This window comes from Centroberyx affinis, unplaced genomic scaffold (assembly GCF_046629955.1).
Source record: "Centroberyx affinis isolate AG114_WGS23_722 - 3 ecotype Tasmania unplaced genomic scaffold, CSIRO-AGI_Caff_v1 ptg000103l_1, whole genome shotgun sequence".
Classification (NCBI taxonomy): Eukaryota; Metazoa; Chordata; class Actinopteri; order Beryciformes; family Berycidae; genus Centroberyx; species Centroberyx affinis.
In genome coordinates, this window is record NW_027278805.1 from 46,290 (window position 1) to 62,727 (window position 16,438).

General features: G+C 44.1%; 1 protein-coding gene across 1 annotated transcript in view; it reads right to left on the reverse strand.

Annotated features, from left to right (window-relative positions):
• Nucleotides 1-921: 921 nt before the first annotated feature.
• ranbp10 (RAN binding protein 10) overlaps nt 922-16,438 on the reverse strand; it is a 30,726-nt gene continuing 15,209 nt past the window's right edge. Inside the window, exons 4-15 of the mRNA XM_071524138.1 lie at nt 12,338-12,505; nt 12,131-12,153; nt 11,227-11,411; nt 9,909-10,021; nt 9,483-9,591; nt 8,295-8,443; nt 7,835-8,093; nt 7,084-7,223; nt 6,733-6,881; nt 5,567-5,678; nt 4,527-4,668; nt 922-4,280 (exon numbers count right to left, since the gene is read on the reverse strand). Coding sequence (XP_071380239.1) covers nt 4,538-4,668; nt 5,567-5,678; nt 6,733-6,881; nt 7,084-7,223; nt 7,835-8,093; nt 8,295-8,443; nt 9,483-9,591; nt 9,909-10,021; nt 11,227-11,411; nt 12,131-12,153; nt 12,338-12,505 — 1,538 coding nt within the window. The 3' untranslated portion in view covers nt 922-4,280; nt 4,527-4,537. The remainder of the gene's footprint in view (nt 4,281-4,526; nt 4,669-5,566; nt 5,679-6,732; nt 6,882-7,083; nt 7,224-7,834; nt 8,094-8,294; nt 8,444-9,482; nt 9,592-9,908; nt 10,022-11,226; nt 11,412-12,130; nt 12,154-12,337; nt 12,506-16,438) is intronic.

Below are 16,438 nucleotides of genomic sequence, written 5' to 3' on the forward strand. Positions count from 1 at the left end.
CCGCACATGGCAAAAGTTTTTGCACCCATGAAAGGCTTCAGTAAATCAGGGCCTGTGTGTATCAATATTTCCCCCTTGAATTATTAGTATTTAGTATTATTTTTGTAGCAGTGGTGGATGGGAAAATATAGCTTTAAGTCACAGTTTTGGCTTGAGTGCAGGTTGCAGCTCCAAAACTCGACCTAATTCTACTCATTAACAAACTTAACTACTAAGAAGCATGAAATATCTCCAGTGGTTTAGCCATAAATTCAGAGCGCAAGCATTTTATTCATTCAATTGTCTTTATCCGCTTATTGCTATTCAGGGTCACGGGCGGCTGGAGCCTATCCCAGCATGCATCAGGCAGTTAGACAGCCAGTCCATCACAGGGTGAACACAGACAGACAGACAAGCACTTTCACACTTAGGGGCAATTTAATGTCTTCAATCCACCTGACTTGCATGTGTTTGGACTGTGAGGAGCAGAATAACAAGAAAACACACTCAATAACAACACAAGACCAACAATATGCTTATGGATGTGTATTTTAATAAAAATAATTCTGTCAAAATTAAACAGAATACAATATTTCTTTTTTTTATCATGTTTCCAGTACATAGGTATGTTTTTTTTAATTATCATTTTTCCTTTTTTTTTAATATCGTTTTAAAGGTTTTAAAAGTCTCATGCTAAGTAGAGGGTAACTCATTTCACAATTTTTTTTTTTGTTTGGTTTTTTTTTGTTGTTTTTTTTTTGCTAAAACTCAAAACTCAAAATATGAAATTAAAATCATAATAGAAGTCAATTGTGCACAGCTTGTTGTCTTGTAAATGCCTAATTCCGTTTTCCTCCGGCCTCTCCAGACGAAGTCCGCGCGGCTTCGGGGGGGGGGGGAGAGGCCTCGGCGCGGGGGGGGGGGGGGGGGGGGCGTTCCAACACTGCTCGCGTCCCTCCTTTTCCTCGGACTAAATCGCTGATCTAAAGTCAAGCGTCCCACCGTAAGATCAGCGGCTAACGTCTACGAAGGGACAGAGGAAGGGGTGCGCGTCAAACAGTACTGGGACGCAGCCCGGGTTCAAACACAAAAGGACAAGCTGGGAGACTTGTTCCCTACAGGTATGCAACAGAAGTTGTTCTTTCACGTACAAGTGTGTGTGTGTAACAGAAGTCCTTTACAAGTGTAGAAGCAGATGTTTGTGTGTGTGTGTGTGTGTGTGTGTGTGTGTGTAACCATTAGAATAGCTCCTATCATAGCAGAAGTTTATAAAAAAAATCCATCCCGGGTAAAAAGCTCGACCACATACCCTGTACTAGACCCCACACCGCATACACACGTCTCTAGTATAATAGAACTCCGTATTTCTCTACCATAGAATGAGATTCTCTTATGAATGGGAATATACACTTTGGGGGGCGGGGGCGGGCTACGCTACAGTGAGTCCAGAAGCCACTGGCGGCTAAGGGTGACAGCTCGGACGGGCCTGGAGGAGAGGCGTACGGTTAACTGGGGGGGGGGGGGGGTTATTTTCCGGTGTCCAGCGTGCTGCGCTTCAGTCAAAGACAACGCGAAGTCGGTGTCTTTCTGGAGCGAGACGTCTCGACGGTTAAAACAAGAGATCCAAAGAAATAAGGAAAAGGTTTAGATGACACTCACAAAAAAAAAAAAAAAAAAAAAATCCAATTCATGATACACCCAGAAATAGGATGCAGTTGCACTCAAGAGTTCTAATAATCGGGCTTATCATCTGTTGAAAAAAAAAAACCCAACAACACATAGACAGAGAACAGATGATGATGATCTCAATTTCCCCAACCAAACTACGTAGAGGACTGTATGAAGGTGAAGGGAACACGATCACGATGGTGCCGAAATAAAGTCCTACTGACTGTCGAACAAAAGATCGGCGCTTCTAAAAGAGGAGAAGTTTTCAAAAGAAGCCGTGGCTGGTAATTTGAAGCCGGCGGGGCTGTAAGTGCTCTAAGTGTAATTGGTGGTTTTGTCCCGACTGATCTGGCTCCGAGCCGGGAACACTTGCACGGAGAGAAATGTGATGGCTTCTATCAAAACTATAATCCTTAGAAGTAAAGTCGCTGTGTAAATCTCATGGTGGCCAGCAGCTAACCTGAATAATACAGTACAATTCCTCTTATTATTATTATTATTATTATGTCCATCTATCCAATATTGACCAGGAGGGAACACCAACGCACAGAAGTAACCTGATGGTCACTGTGTGTGTATGGAAGACAGAGACGACATGGTGTGTATCAGCATTATCTGTGTGTAAAACTCAGAATCTTACAGAAGTGTGTGAGAAACGGAACGATCTGTGTTTAAATGTTGATATGACCGAGAGCGATCTGTAACTACACTGTTATCCATGGTCCTGATCTGACTGTGTGAAAGCCTTCTCACAACATGGACGAGCTGAACTGGTTCTCGTTACCTTTTTAAGTGTCTAGAAATCCTCCGCGGCTGCCCGAAACGCGAGAGAAAACGATGTGAAGTAGGGAATACGTGGGTCAGCGCGGCTAGATGGTAGGCGACACAGCACAGCTCGGTTCAGCCGGAGCCTGGCAACGCATTCTGTAAAGGGCACACGCAGCCCACATGTGGTAAGAATATGATTTAGTTATCACAGACGGGCATTCTAAAATTAAAATCCTCGCTGTTTGGCAAAAGATTTCACCTCTTCATTTGAAATTCTAATGGCGATAATATTATGCACAAAGAAAAAGAAAAAAACCCCAGCAGTGACTTAACTTTTAAATACAAATCTATGTTTTGGATACTTTCTTACTCTATGTTAGCATTAAGGTGGCCATGATAATAGTGTACAGTCCAACATGTCACCCAGCATGTGTGGTGGGTGCAGCTGACGATCACTGCCATAGATTTCAACGTTTCAATGTAAAATTAAGGCTCCCACACCTCTAATATTCCAAATTTAATCTTTGGTTGCCCACTATTTAGTATCTTGTCTTTATTAACATTCCCATTCCAGCTATGTTCTCCACATTTTTGGAGGAAAAAACGTGACCAAAACTGATTGTAGCTTCATTTAAAAAAAAAAAAAGTGCCTTGTTCTTTGGCTACTACCCTATTACCTACTACCATACTACAATATCGCCACAAAATTTGAATTTCTGGAATCATTCGGTGACTCATTTTTATCTGACTTAAATCCATTTTGTATATTTTTTTGCAGATCGACTCGACTGCCTCAGCCTTAACCCGAGCTAAAATCTGCTGTCAGAGAATATGTTTTTCACGCTGAGGTACGTGACCCCTTGGCTCACCCTCCTTCATGTATTTAAAATGGTAAAACTAAGTCCTACATCCACTAGGGGAGATGAGAGAAAGCCTGACAGGTGTGAGCAGCATCGTCCCGGTTAGAGCTTAAGAGTGTGACAGCAGCAGCTATATCCTGCAGTAGTACGGCTACAACGGCGTTTGGACCCTGAGCTGAGTAGAACTGTATTGGCATATTTATGTATTTCTACGTCTCTCAACCGACTGCTTCCTTGCACCTTCTGACAGCTGAAAAGAGAATCATTTTCCAAACAATTCCACAACAAATGAGCAATAATTCACTGTTGCGGTTCAAAGTGGTAACGGCTTTGTAACGGTTTTATCTGTATCGGTTTCCATAGCAAACGCCTGCTTTGCATCCTGGGCAGGGAAACCAGTGCACTTCCAAGTGTTTACTTTAGAGGGAGCAAGGGCCCAGGATTAGTACTGGGCATCCGCCTGTCTGTCTGCTGCATTTTCTCAGTGAAGACTAACATTACTAAGATATTGTAGAGATGACCTATGGTCCGGGGCACCAGAGCGTGTTACCGTGGAAACCAGCCATGAGTATTGTGGTCTGTGATATGGTGAACAACAACAACAACAACAACAACAACAACAACAGGTGAGTAAAATACTGAGTCGTAGGGAATCAAAATCCACCCATAAAAACAAAAAGAGAAAATAAAAAGGGAATTAGAATCTTTCGTCCAAGATGAGCACAACAAACTGACAAAAAAAGAACTAAAAAAAAAAAAAAAAAAAAAATGGCTAGATAAACAGAATAATAATTAATTATCTTTAAATAGTGTCACACATTTCTGTATTTGATAATACTAAATTAAAAAGAAGCTTTCTTCTCTGCTCTCCGCCGCTCCTCTGTCTGTCCCGCTGGCTCGGTCTGACGGACAGCCAAACACACCAATCACACGCATGCTCTCTCCTCCGTCGCCATGACAACTACCTGCCGGACATGCCTCCTCTCAGCGCTGCTTAACATTAACCTGCGGAGAGACGGTTTGAGCCAGGTAAGGAGCTGTGTGTGTGTGTGTGTGTTTAGATATTAAAGCATGCTTTTATGTTCATGCAAGTATACTGTCTTGATATTTTCACTTTATGTTTGTGAGTAATTCTGTCTTTTCTTTTTGTTTCTGTATTTGCAGTGCATATGTCCTCATGTTTTTTTTAATTTTATGTGTGTACATGTATGATATATCATATACTACATGCATATCGTGATCTCCACTCACCTGGACTTGGGCTAGTGCAAAAAGTTGTCTACTCTGGCAAAGGAGCAGGACCCAGAACGGACCCGGGCCATGAGCTGAACACACTCTGTGGCCTGGCCCAGCGCTAGCATCAGCGGAGGCTGCTTAGGCAGGTTCTGGGACTCTGTGGTGGAAAACACACTATGGGATCAGGCAGGGGTGCAACACATGGCTCACAACAGTGTGTGTGTGTGTGTGTGTGTGTGTGTGCTTATACGCCCAAATGATAGAGAGGTGGGAAGACACAGGTGTTTGTCCACTTTTTTGTAGAAAAAGCTCTGTCTTAACCACGATGTGTGCTGATAAAATAAACAAGCAGGTCATGCCATGCGATGCAAAATATGCTTGCAGCAATGTCAGATGCTTTATTGAGCTGGTGATGATGTGTGTGCGGTAGTTTATATCGTAAAATAGAGAACAAACAGTAACAGTAGGTACATGTACCACTGCTTTGGGTTTTTGTATACTCTGACCAGGCCAAAAGAGAAGACTGCTGGCATCGGCGGTGGAGGCAGAGGAGCCAATCAGCTGCCCATGTAGCATGAAATCCCACCTCTTCTTTGATGTGATTGGCCGGCTCACAAAAAAGTAGTGTGGTCTCCTCTAAAAAGTTCACCTTTTCTTAGCTTTAGGAAGCACTCGGCTCTGCTTAAAGGATGATACTGACGCTTAAGTTTGTGCCAGTGGTCTATGTTGTTTGTCTGCACACAGTCAGCATAGTCAGAGATATCAGCACTTGTTTTCCTCCTTTCAGAAGAAGAGGCCATTTGCTGCCATTCATTCTTGTACAGCAACTTCCACAGAGCGAGATAATCCATCACATTTGGTTTGGTCAGAGTTTCTGTTTTTTCCTTATTTCATTGTGCTGAGTTGAGTGTTTTCAATAATCCCTAAAAACATCTTACCTTACAAACTTTACTGTCACATCCATGTCTGGAGTAAAAAAGGTGGTGGCAGTTTGAAAACAGTGGAGCGATGTCGAAACACACCCTTGAGCGCATGTGTGTGTCGGTGTCCCTTACCCAGAATGGCGCTGTTGAGTGCGGAGCAGAGTGATTCTCTCTGCATGGGGTCTAGCTGCTGGCCCACGGGGCAGTTCCACGGGTCTGAGTACGCTAGCAGGCTGAACGCATCCTACACAGACACACAGACAGAGAACCGTATGCATAACACACAACTGGAACAACATCGCTCTGCACAAACTCTGCAGCTCGGTAAGTTGGACTTATTGTGTGTCAACTGCCACCGAAATGTCCAAGCCCGCCTGTATCCATTAAATTCCTGGGGACAAAGTGGAGTCACGACAGATGACTGACAAGACGTTATTAATTGGTCAAAATAAATGATTAGCCGCTCATTAGAGGGAACATTGTCCTGAGTGCTCCCTGATGTGATTTTTTTCTTCAAAACACATGTCTGGAAATGTTTGCTTGATCGTTTCAAAATCAAATCTGGACTCAGGTCAGGTGAAGGGAGGGCAAGTACCGTCCCTGCTGAGACCATCGCTGTAGAGCGTTTCCTTTTCAATAAATGGAAATTATTTGGTCAGTCTGACTAGAGCATATGGTATGTTTTTGTGCACTCTTTTGCTTCTGAGACTTGCAAATAATGAAAAGGTACTTCCCCATCAGCATTGGACTTGTCTCTCTATTGATAGCTTTTCTCTCTGCTCTCAGACAAATAGTAAATAAATATTCATTTTTTGATTGTACCACGCTTCTATCAAGAACGTGCTTATGATAAGGGCCTCTTTTTTGCCTTCATGAAATTAGCCAAAAGTTGTTTTGGCCGAATAAACAAGAAGAGTCGGAGAAGAACTTCTACCGCTCCGATGCAGGTTCTGTTGTTCTGCCACAGACTCCGTTGTTCCCAGAGAGATTGCTTTTTTTAAATCAGACGCCACAGCTTGCAGTACAGAGTAATTGGGAGCCTCTCCTGTGCACTGGGGCGTCGGGGCAACTGACTCACTAGTTGTCAGACAGCGGGGGGGACTCGATGTGCCTCTCCGAAATCAAAAGTCTCTCCGACGTCTACGGCTTGTACAGAACGCAGCGACCAGGATTTTAAAACTGCTGCCAGCGGAAAGAAATCTCATCACCCCCCCCCCCCCCCGGTTCTGGCATCACTTCAATGGTTACCTGTTGTAGCACAGCTGTTTGTGGAAGTGCAAGTGTGTGTGTGTGTGTACCTGTAACATCTTCTTGTGTGTGGCGTTCTTGCCGTACTCGCGGCACAGCTGTTCGTTGAGCGCCTGCAGCTCCCTTCCGAACTGGATCATCCTCTCTGTGGCTGCCTGGTTCCCTCCGCAAAGCTGTCTACTACTGCTGCAGCCCTCATCTGGTGGCAACGCACACACACACACACACACACACACACACGCAGTTGGAATACACACATACAAACATGTCCTACTGTAAGCTGGGTGTAAGCACAGGGAGAAAACAAATCAAGAAGAAAGAAGAAGGAATACGAGAAAGTGCGAAAGGACAAAACGAATAAAAGGATAGCTGTGTGTGTGTGTGTGTGTGTGTGTGTGTACCTGTGACCCCGTTGCCCAGGCTGTTGTCGTCGGGCTGCAGGATCTCTTGGTGTTTGTACGTGCCGTTCATGATCCGTGCTGAGGAGCCCTCCACCACCCCGTTGGTATAATGCTCTGCTTCGATCTCCATCTCGCTGTCACTACACACACACACACACACACACACGAGACACAAAGGTTACCACACAGGAATGCCAAGTTTCACAAAATCATAAAAAAACATAGTAAGTAGTTCAATTGCGTATCAGTTAATTTTGACATGAACAAAGGTGATGAAAGGAAAATTAAAAAAAAATTAAAAAAGGTGATACATGGAGCATTTTGTGTTTCTCTCAATTTCCCATAAAACTTTCCTGTTGCTAGGCGAATGTTGCTACTTCTGCTTCCATGCCATTTGTCAGGATAACAGCCAATAACAGCCTCTGACAGCCAATAACAGCCAATAACATAATAGCATTTTGACAAAGGAAGCTAATGTGAAGTGGAATAGCTGCTGTTAGAATAGAGCGGTGGTTCTCATTCCAACTCCTCAGCACTCAGAACCCTGCCGGTTTTCATTCCAGCCATGTAATCAGGGACTGATTTACACCGGGGACGCCAGGTGAATGCAATTAACTGCAATTAACTAGCTGGCAGGATAGAAAACCAGCAGCTCTCTGGGTCTCGAGGACCAGGAGTGAGAACCAGAAGTGGAATAAAACACAGTCTTGGCTTTGAAGCCTAGCAGCCCCGAGTTGTGGCGCCTCCCTACCTGGTTTCCTGGGTGCTGTTGGCGCTGTGTGGCTGGCTCTTGGTGGAGTCGGAGGAGTTGGACTCGGAGTAGTTGACGGAGGAGGGGGAGGAGGAGGAGGAGGAGGAGGCGGAGGAGGACACGCCGGGGTATTTGCCGCTGCCGCCGCTGCTGCCAACGGCGCCGACGCCAACGCCAACGCCAACGCCAACACCAACGCCGTGGCTCTTTGACTTGTTGGGGGGAGTCACCCCGTTACTGCAGGTGGGGCTGTCTGCTCCTGGGGTGGCGATGGGGTGAGAAACACACACACACACACACACAAGTGAAACTCATACAGAGGCAGCCTGGTTTCATTTCTTATGGTGATTGGAAAAGCCTTTCTTCTGTGGAATAGGCATTTTGTTTGTGTATTACCTTGCACCCCAGGGAGGATAAAGTTTGAGACGATATAAGTGTGTGTGTGTGTGTGTGTGGGTACCTCCGGCGTGCAGGTGTGTGTTGGTGGCTCCGTGGCGGGGGCTGAGGCTGGGCGAGCCGGGGTAACTGTCCTGGGACTTGGGGGAGCGAATGCTAAAGCAGCGGACCTCGCTGTCCGTACCGTTCACCATCTCCACAAACTGACGACACCTGGGGGGCGGGACACACTGCGGTTACTGGAACTGACCAAGGAAGCTGCACCGGGACACTCTGCCCCTGCCTCCAACATCACACAGTAGACTTATTCATAACTCTGCGGTCATCTGAGGTAAGATGAGCTGAAACTTTAGGGATCCTTGTGGGGAAAGCGGGTCGCAACAGGATACAGCAATGAATAAAAAACTGAAAATTAAGACATACGTGCAGTATCGAGGGAAGCATTATAACAATATCAATATATATGGAATAAATGACCATGACAAGGATACAGGAATTCATATTAACAAGTCTACAGAGGCGATACATTTTTTTTTACAGAAAGTGTCTAGGCGTGTGGACGTGTTGACAGGGGGGAAAAAAACATAATAGGTTTTCGTGATGGAGTGAATTTGCTAGAAGTCTCCGAGATGTGAGAATAGAGCGATCACACCCTGTGCAATATCTGGGAGAGTGGGTGCAGGTCATAGCAGAGGGACACTGTGCTCCATCGCTGAAAATAAGTGGAACATCTTTGGCATGAAAAAGACAGGATGAACTTTAAGAACTTCAAAAAAAAAAAACCTGCACTGTTATTGTATTTCTGTCCTGGATTTGATATTCTAATCTTTAAAGCACGCCCAGTTTTTTAAAGCATTGTCATGGCATCCAAGTGAGGGAAACATATAGTGACACTGACATTATAATCCAGTTGAGAATCACATACTAGAAGTGTTAGTCATAATGCAGGGGAAAGATGAAGGGGATTTTTCAAGGTTGGCTACAGTTAGATACTCTGAAAGTGTTTACCGTTGAATATTGACATTTAAAACATACCATAGAGCTGGTCTAACTGGTTGAAATAATATGTACAATAACGCAGATGAACCTTTCCCTAGGCTACCTTGTAAAAACCAGTTGTCGGCAGTGAATATATATATATGATTTATGACGTTGTTACAGCTTGCTTTAACATGACAAGGATTGAGTTCTGACTTTGTTTCAACATGGAAAGTACTGTAGGTTAGGTCTGGTGATTTAATAACTAACTTACTTCAACATGAATAGTAGGTTGGGGTTGTGTTCTAGCAGGCCGGGATAAAGCTGCTGAGTGGCTTCTATGGCCTCGCCCACCCGTCCTGCCAGCACCAGCTTCTGTATTCCTATTGGACGAGGGAAACAGGAGGTCATCACTTAGACATTTGCGCTGGTCAAGGGGAACAGCGCTATGGGACGGCGGCGTGCGGGAGGAGGCCGAGTTCGACGTCAACCCAAACGGGCACAAAATCTTCACAAAATTATGTTATGGCATGATTATAATTCATACTAAAACAGCTTTGGAAACGGTTTTGAACTGATATCAGAAAGATGTTTAGGTGCTGATGTCACAAAACGATGCAGATAGTAGCTATGGACGACTACAAATCCTGTACATTCTTTGGTGCTGATGTGTGTGTGTATGTGTGTTTTCCTCACTCACTCTGTCTGTTCTTTATAGAGGTCTGGTCCTCTTGTATCATGGTCTCTGTGGCTCTGGCGAAGGCTGTTGCTGTGGCGCAATACCCATGGTGCACCAGGTAGCTGGACACCATACTGGAGAGAAAACACAAAAAAATAGAGTTAAAGGTTTAACTTATTAAACTGATTTAAAGGTATACACCAAGTTTTTGGGAGATTGGCCCGTAGGTCAACTTACCTCCGTGATGATGAGAACAACACCAAAATCATCCAGATCTTTTGTTCCAGTGCTCCATGCTAACACTTTAGCTACACTATGTTGAGTGACAGTAGGCGACTAGCATTCTCCATAGTAAGAACACTGACCTTGTAGTAATAAAAAGTTGTTTGTGTTTTGTTTTCTTGTTTTTTTTTATTATATGACGTATTGATTAATATATTTTAAAAATGAAATATCATCAACTCAATATAGCTGATGTAGCCAGGTGTATTTTAGGAACTATTTTAGGTGAGCAAGCACATATTTATCAAAAGTGCAGTGATTTCAGCTGCACACAGTCTCTCATTACCCACCACCTTCACCTCCTATGGAAACAGGGAAAGTAGTGCCTGGCAGTTCAAAACACTGTTATTTTTGTTTCATATTTTGTGTCAATTTGACCAATCTTGTACACAAAACTGCCAGACAAAACTTTTCCTCACTTTTGAGATAATGCTAGTCGCCTACTATCACTCAACATAGTGTAGCTAAAGTGTTAGCATGGAGCACCAGAGCCAGTGATCTACCAGGGACACATTCATTATTTTGGTGTCTGTGTTCTCATCACTTAACAGGCAAGTTAAACATGCCAATCTCCCAAAGACTCAGTTTACTCTTGTGCGTTTCTGACAGTGACATCAACTTCAAGAATGTTCTATTGATACATCTCTCATGCACACAATGTGGCGGCAGAATATGGTAACAATTCAGTTTATGTGTGACCGTGAAAATATCAGGGCGTCTGCAAGTTTCATCAAGGTAAATCTATGACTTTTAAAGACCTTTTTTAATGCCAGTTAGAATGGAAAATAAAACCAATGAAATGAACATGAACTTTTGTCCTATTAGAGCAGAGGTTGGAATGGCCGACTCTGGAGAAAAACAGCACACCAAGAAACCTGAATGCTGTACTGAACAGTATTCAAGGACTTTTGAGGCCTTGAACATAGATAATTAAATTCAAGACATTTGAAGATTTTTGTCACGACCTGTAGACACCCCGTGCATGTCTGTGTCTGCTTTTGTGTGTGTGTGTGTGTGTGTGTGTGTGTGTGTGTGTGTGTGGGTCCAGGCGTCTTACTTCTGCAGGACGGCCTGCCACTCCCCCAGCCTCTCTCCTATGGGGAAGCGAGCGATCATGCCGTGGATCTTGGCCCGCCATTCGCTCATGTAGTCCTCGATGTCGAAGACAAAGGGCTGCTGGCCAAAGTTAGCGTCTACAATCTCGCCGGGGGTCTGAAGCCCCACGGTAGGGTACAGGTTGGGCTGGGAGACACGAAAAAGACAGCAAAAATATATTCACTTAAAAGGATCATTTAGGGGTTTTTTTTAAAGACACTGAAAGACGTTATCCTTTATGTTACTATATTCCACCAATTGTTGTTCTAGCCACTGCAGCCATTGGACAAAAAAAAGTTAGTTTCCAACGACATAAGCTGCATCACAAGGATCATGTGGGTGTGGTATCACAATATTACCGCAACATGTAAAATTAATGATATATACTAGGATACAGTCATGTACAATACATGGTAAGATATAAACAAAAAATTTACAAAGTATAACATACAAGGGAAACAGTGTTTTATGTGTCACAGGTGTCATTTGTTTAGGCATATATATACACATTAATATAAGAAATATTAATTACATTTTCCTCAAAAAGACAAACAAGTTTAAGCCAATATGTTGATTGTCTATCTGCTGGAAAGCACTTTGAGCTGCTTCTCTGCATGAAAGGTGCTATACAAATAAAGTTAATATTATCATTATTAAACCCACTGACTAAGATGAGCACTTTTATGAAAATTAATTCTCCAAATGAAAGCATTTTTAACACTGCCAAGCTTGCAGCAGAACCAAAACTGGGGCCAGAGGTAACCGAAATCAAATGTATCCCTAACACTATCGCTATAAAGAAAATTATAGAAGAACATCATGCACATTATGCTGCGATAATATGATGTGCATATGTTGATACTCACGGGGAGGTCTGTGAAGGCTACACCTGAGGGATGAGAAGAAAAATATAGTAAGAAAGTTAGTTGGTCCATAAATGTCTACATGATGGTAACAACATTCTATCAACTAAATAACTAAACAAGTCAATAAATGACAATGAACCTGTTATATCATAAATTCTAAATGTTATAATTTCACCTATCTATACAATACAGAACATCTTGACCAACCTAGGCTGATGCCATTTTTGGTGTAAAAGCAAGTGTTGTTAATGAGGTTAACGCAGCAGCCAATCACGTCGCCCGTGGTGAAGGTGGGGCCGTACGGCTGGCCGGTCCCCGAGGAGCAGAAGGAGTGGCCGTCGTCTCCGTGGTAACCGTACGAGTGCTTGTCCCATCCTGCAACGGGACAAGGATTAGGATTAGGATTTGGTTTTGATCTTCCTGCCCGTGACCCTTATGAAAAATTGAACCTCTTGACTCGGGACCCTGTGACTGACTTGACTTTGGCCGGCGACAACACAATCGATTTGCGTGACCTTTACTTATGAAAGCAAAGGGTTTTTGATACACGTGCATGCTGTTTTTCCCCCCCCGCACCACCCTGCTTCACATTCATACAGTCACACAGATGGACTGGGAGCTGCCCAGTTGGGGGTTAAGCGCCTCGCTGAAGGACGGGACAGAGTTACTCATTCACCCCCGCTGCCCGGGTCGCCCCGGCTGACTACCGCTGCCCCCGGGAACATGTCATGAAAATTCACACGCCGCCGTTTCCGACTATTTAAATGCAGCCCTCTGTGGCGTGTTGTGCAGCGCTGTGGGTGACCAGCAGGAGGCTCTGGTCTATGAGCAGAACCTGGTGAGTCATTGCCAACAGGCACAGCAGCAGCACATGCAGGCTGAACTAGGGAGAATAAAAGGGAACGGGAGAGAGAGGAGAGGATGGCAGGTATTAGTCATTAAACCATTTGGTTTCTTGCTCTTCGGTGTGTATGTGTGTAGCTGTGAGGCAGCCAGTGTGTGGGGTTAAAAACCTCATGACTCCAGCTGTGCTTCATGCGTTTGTATCTGAAGTAACGTTAACCTGGTCCTTTATCTGCTCAACAAGTTTTACGACCTTAGGGACCATCAACCCCACTAAAAACGTTGCACTGCAGGCCTATAATTTGCATGACCTTCAACCTGAAAATAAATGCTGATTTTGGAGATAGGAGGTTTTCATCTGATGCCAGTGATGCACTACATGCTTAACCATGTCATCTTTTCTGTGTGTATAAAGCCTCAAAGGGTTGCGCTGTACTGCTGTGCAAAGGAGTCAATAGTTGCGGGCATACAATGCTCAGTCAATAGAACAAAGTGTTACAGGTAAATAGTATTCTGCCTATACGAGAGAAATGCACTGACAATATTGGGCTCAATGGGCTGAAACCAGCAGTGTCTGAATTTAACTTTGTGGCTTACAAGGACTGGCAAATAGGGCTGGGCGATATGGACCAAAAATCATATCTCTGTATTTTTAGGCTGAATATACACGATTTATATCTATATCTATATTTTCTACGAAGTGGGCTCAATGTTCAGTTGTAAGTAGGGCTGGGCGATATTGACAAAATCAAATATCACAATATTTTTGACCAAATACCTCGATATCGATATCGCGACAATATTGTAGGGATGACTATTGGGGCTTTCAAAAAATATTTACACAATGAGATTTTTGATAAATAATCATCAGTAATGTGGATATAATGACTAAGTGGGTAAAGGCAAATAATAGAACAGCTAGAACAGTCTGGTAAGTTCAGAAAATGACATCACTTTACTGTAATGCAGCCTTTAAAACCAGGAACAGGCAACACTTATGTCATATCACGATATTACAATATCCAAAATCTAAGACGATAACTAGTCTCATATCACGATATTGATATAATATTGATATATTGCCCAGCCCTACTGGCAAACTAATAAATCATTACCTGCTAAGAATACATTTACCAGCCAACATTATGCAAAGACATAGCAAATAACTTCACTTGCTTACACAGACACAACGCATCAAGTTTATAATTCATAACAAAGTGCAGCAGAATTCAAATCATCAGAGAGCACTTTGATGCATTATGCTATTGAAAAACAGCATTTGGTGCTTGGTTATTTTGGCCCCTGGACACCAGGCTGGTTTCAGGCGTCCTTATGCTCCCCCAAAGCTGAAATCCAATATCAACAACCAGCATTTTTATAGAATAATGGAAATGTCAAGGCAAAGTGACTTGGCTTTCTGCCTTTTATTCAACGTTACATCTCTCTAATGGAGGAAAAAGGATGCTATATCAAAGAGCTGAAACATATCTATAACTAAGTAGAAAGTGTTCAATGCGTATTCAGTCTCTACAACAGGATTCTCAGCTCAACCGGCTCAGAATGTAAAGAGGAAACAATTTCTTTTCATTCAGTTATTTGGAAGGGGGATGCCAAAAGTTCTGCGCTAATTGAATTCTGCAGGAATTCCTCTTCCTGAATTGAGGGAGCTGGAAGTGAACTGAACCCGACCCGAGCTTCAGAGTCGAAAGGCGCTCAGCTTCAGCTCGCGGCCGGTCTGTCAGTGTCTCTCCTCAATCACAGCTTGTCCGCCGTTGCCAAAAAGCAAAGCGGGGTTAGTGAAAGTAGGTCGTGGGTGAACTGAGATATTAGACGCGTGCTTGTATATGTGTATGTGTGTGTGTGTGTGTGTGTGTGTGTGTGTAATGAAGTATTAGCCTAAGCCTAGATGTGTGCATTTGTGTTTATGTTTATGTTGCCGTTTGCTTCTGTGCGTCTTTTTTTTGAGTGTGAGTACATACTGTTGTGTGTCTCTCCGTGCGCTCTTGTGTGCATATGTGCATGTGTGTGTGTGTGTGTGTGTGTGGCGAGGTATTAGATTAATCTGCTGACAGGGATATTGCCTCTAAAGCCAGGCTCACTGCTCCAACATGCTAATGAAATGGGCAGGCCTCCACAGCAGGATCAGACACAGAGGTCAGCATTGGAGAACATTGTACTATTAAGGGACACACACACACACACACACATACGAACACACACACGGACGCATGCATACGTGTGTCGTCACACTCACGGGCAGATGGACGCAAATGACGCACGCAAACACAAATCACAAATGCAATCGGTCAGACACCAACACACACACACACACATACACAACTGAGTCCAGGACACACATGCACTGGCACACAAACACACTGAGTCAGTCAGAGTTAAGGCAATCAACAGTAATCTGTCTACCAGGGCTACAGACCATCTGTAGTGGAATCCTAGCAACCAAAAATATTTTCATAACCGATGTGTGAGCGGGCTTTAAAAGCACGGCCGTCCACGCAGCCCCGTTTCCACTCTGTTCCAACCTTTGTGTGACATTTGACACGTGTGAATCAAGAAGAGAGGAGAATGAATGATCTTTGTGTGTGTGTGTGTGTGTGTGTGTGTGTGTGTGTGTGTGTGCACGTATAGGATCTAGAGTCTGGTGAACCGGCTGGATGAGTCCACGGCATTCCACGGACCCTGGCCATTGAGTAAAAACCTTGACCGGCCAATGGGCAAGTCACGTAGCCCCCGGACTGGGGTCGGCAGCTCTGGCCCGCGATTGGTCGGACCGGAGCAGGGGAGTCGTCCGATTGGCTGGGAGAGGCACGGGGGGCTTTAGTCGGGAGTTTCTGCTGCAATATGGCCGCCACGCTTCCTCCCATGTCATCAGAGCCCGCTGAACCGTTCACTGATCTCATTGTATGTATGTGTGTGCGTGTGTTTGCTTAGAGAGGTTGTGTGTGTGTGTGTGTGAGGGGTGGGGGGTGGGGGGGGGGGGAGTGAAAGAGTAGAAGGGAGGAGAGATACCTTCTTTGTGCTTATTAAACCTTTGGACCTCTAAACTAACTCCCCTCCCACCCCCCCCACCCCAGAACATTTTTATTCATCTGTAAACCCATAGCAATAAATAATAAAATGACAACACGAGTGACAATCTGCACTGCCAGCCATCTGCTAGCAAATTAATTACAGATAGTCAAAGTACGGCGCCCGCTGAATATTTATGTTTCGGTAAACAGAGGCTGAGATAGCCGTTGTGAGACTGTCTTGTCCGCCTGTTAACAAAAATCTTTATAGTAGCATCTTTGTTCCGCGAGTCCTGGCAGTGGACTCGCTGATCATGATCTGAATCCCACTGTATTCACACGTTTAAACAAAGGCATTGGAAACGCACTGTGTCACTTGAAATGACTGATGTGCCTGGTAATAGAAAGTGGGGAAAAAAGGCCAGTGATGAAAGCAGCA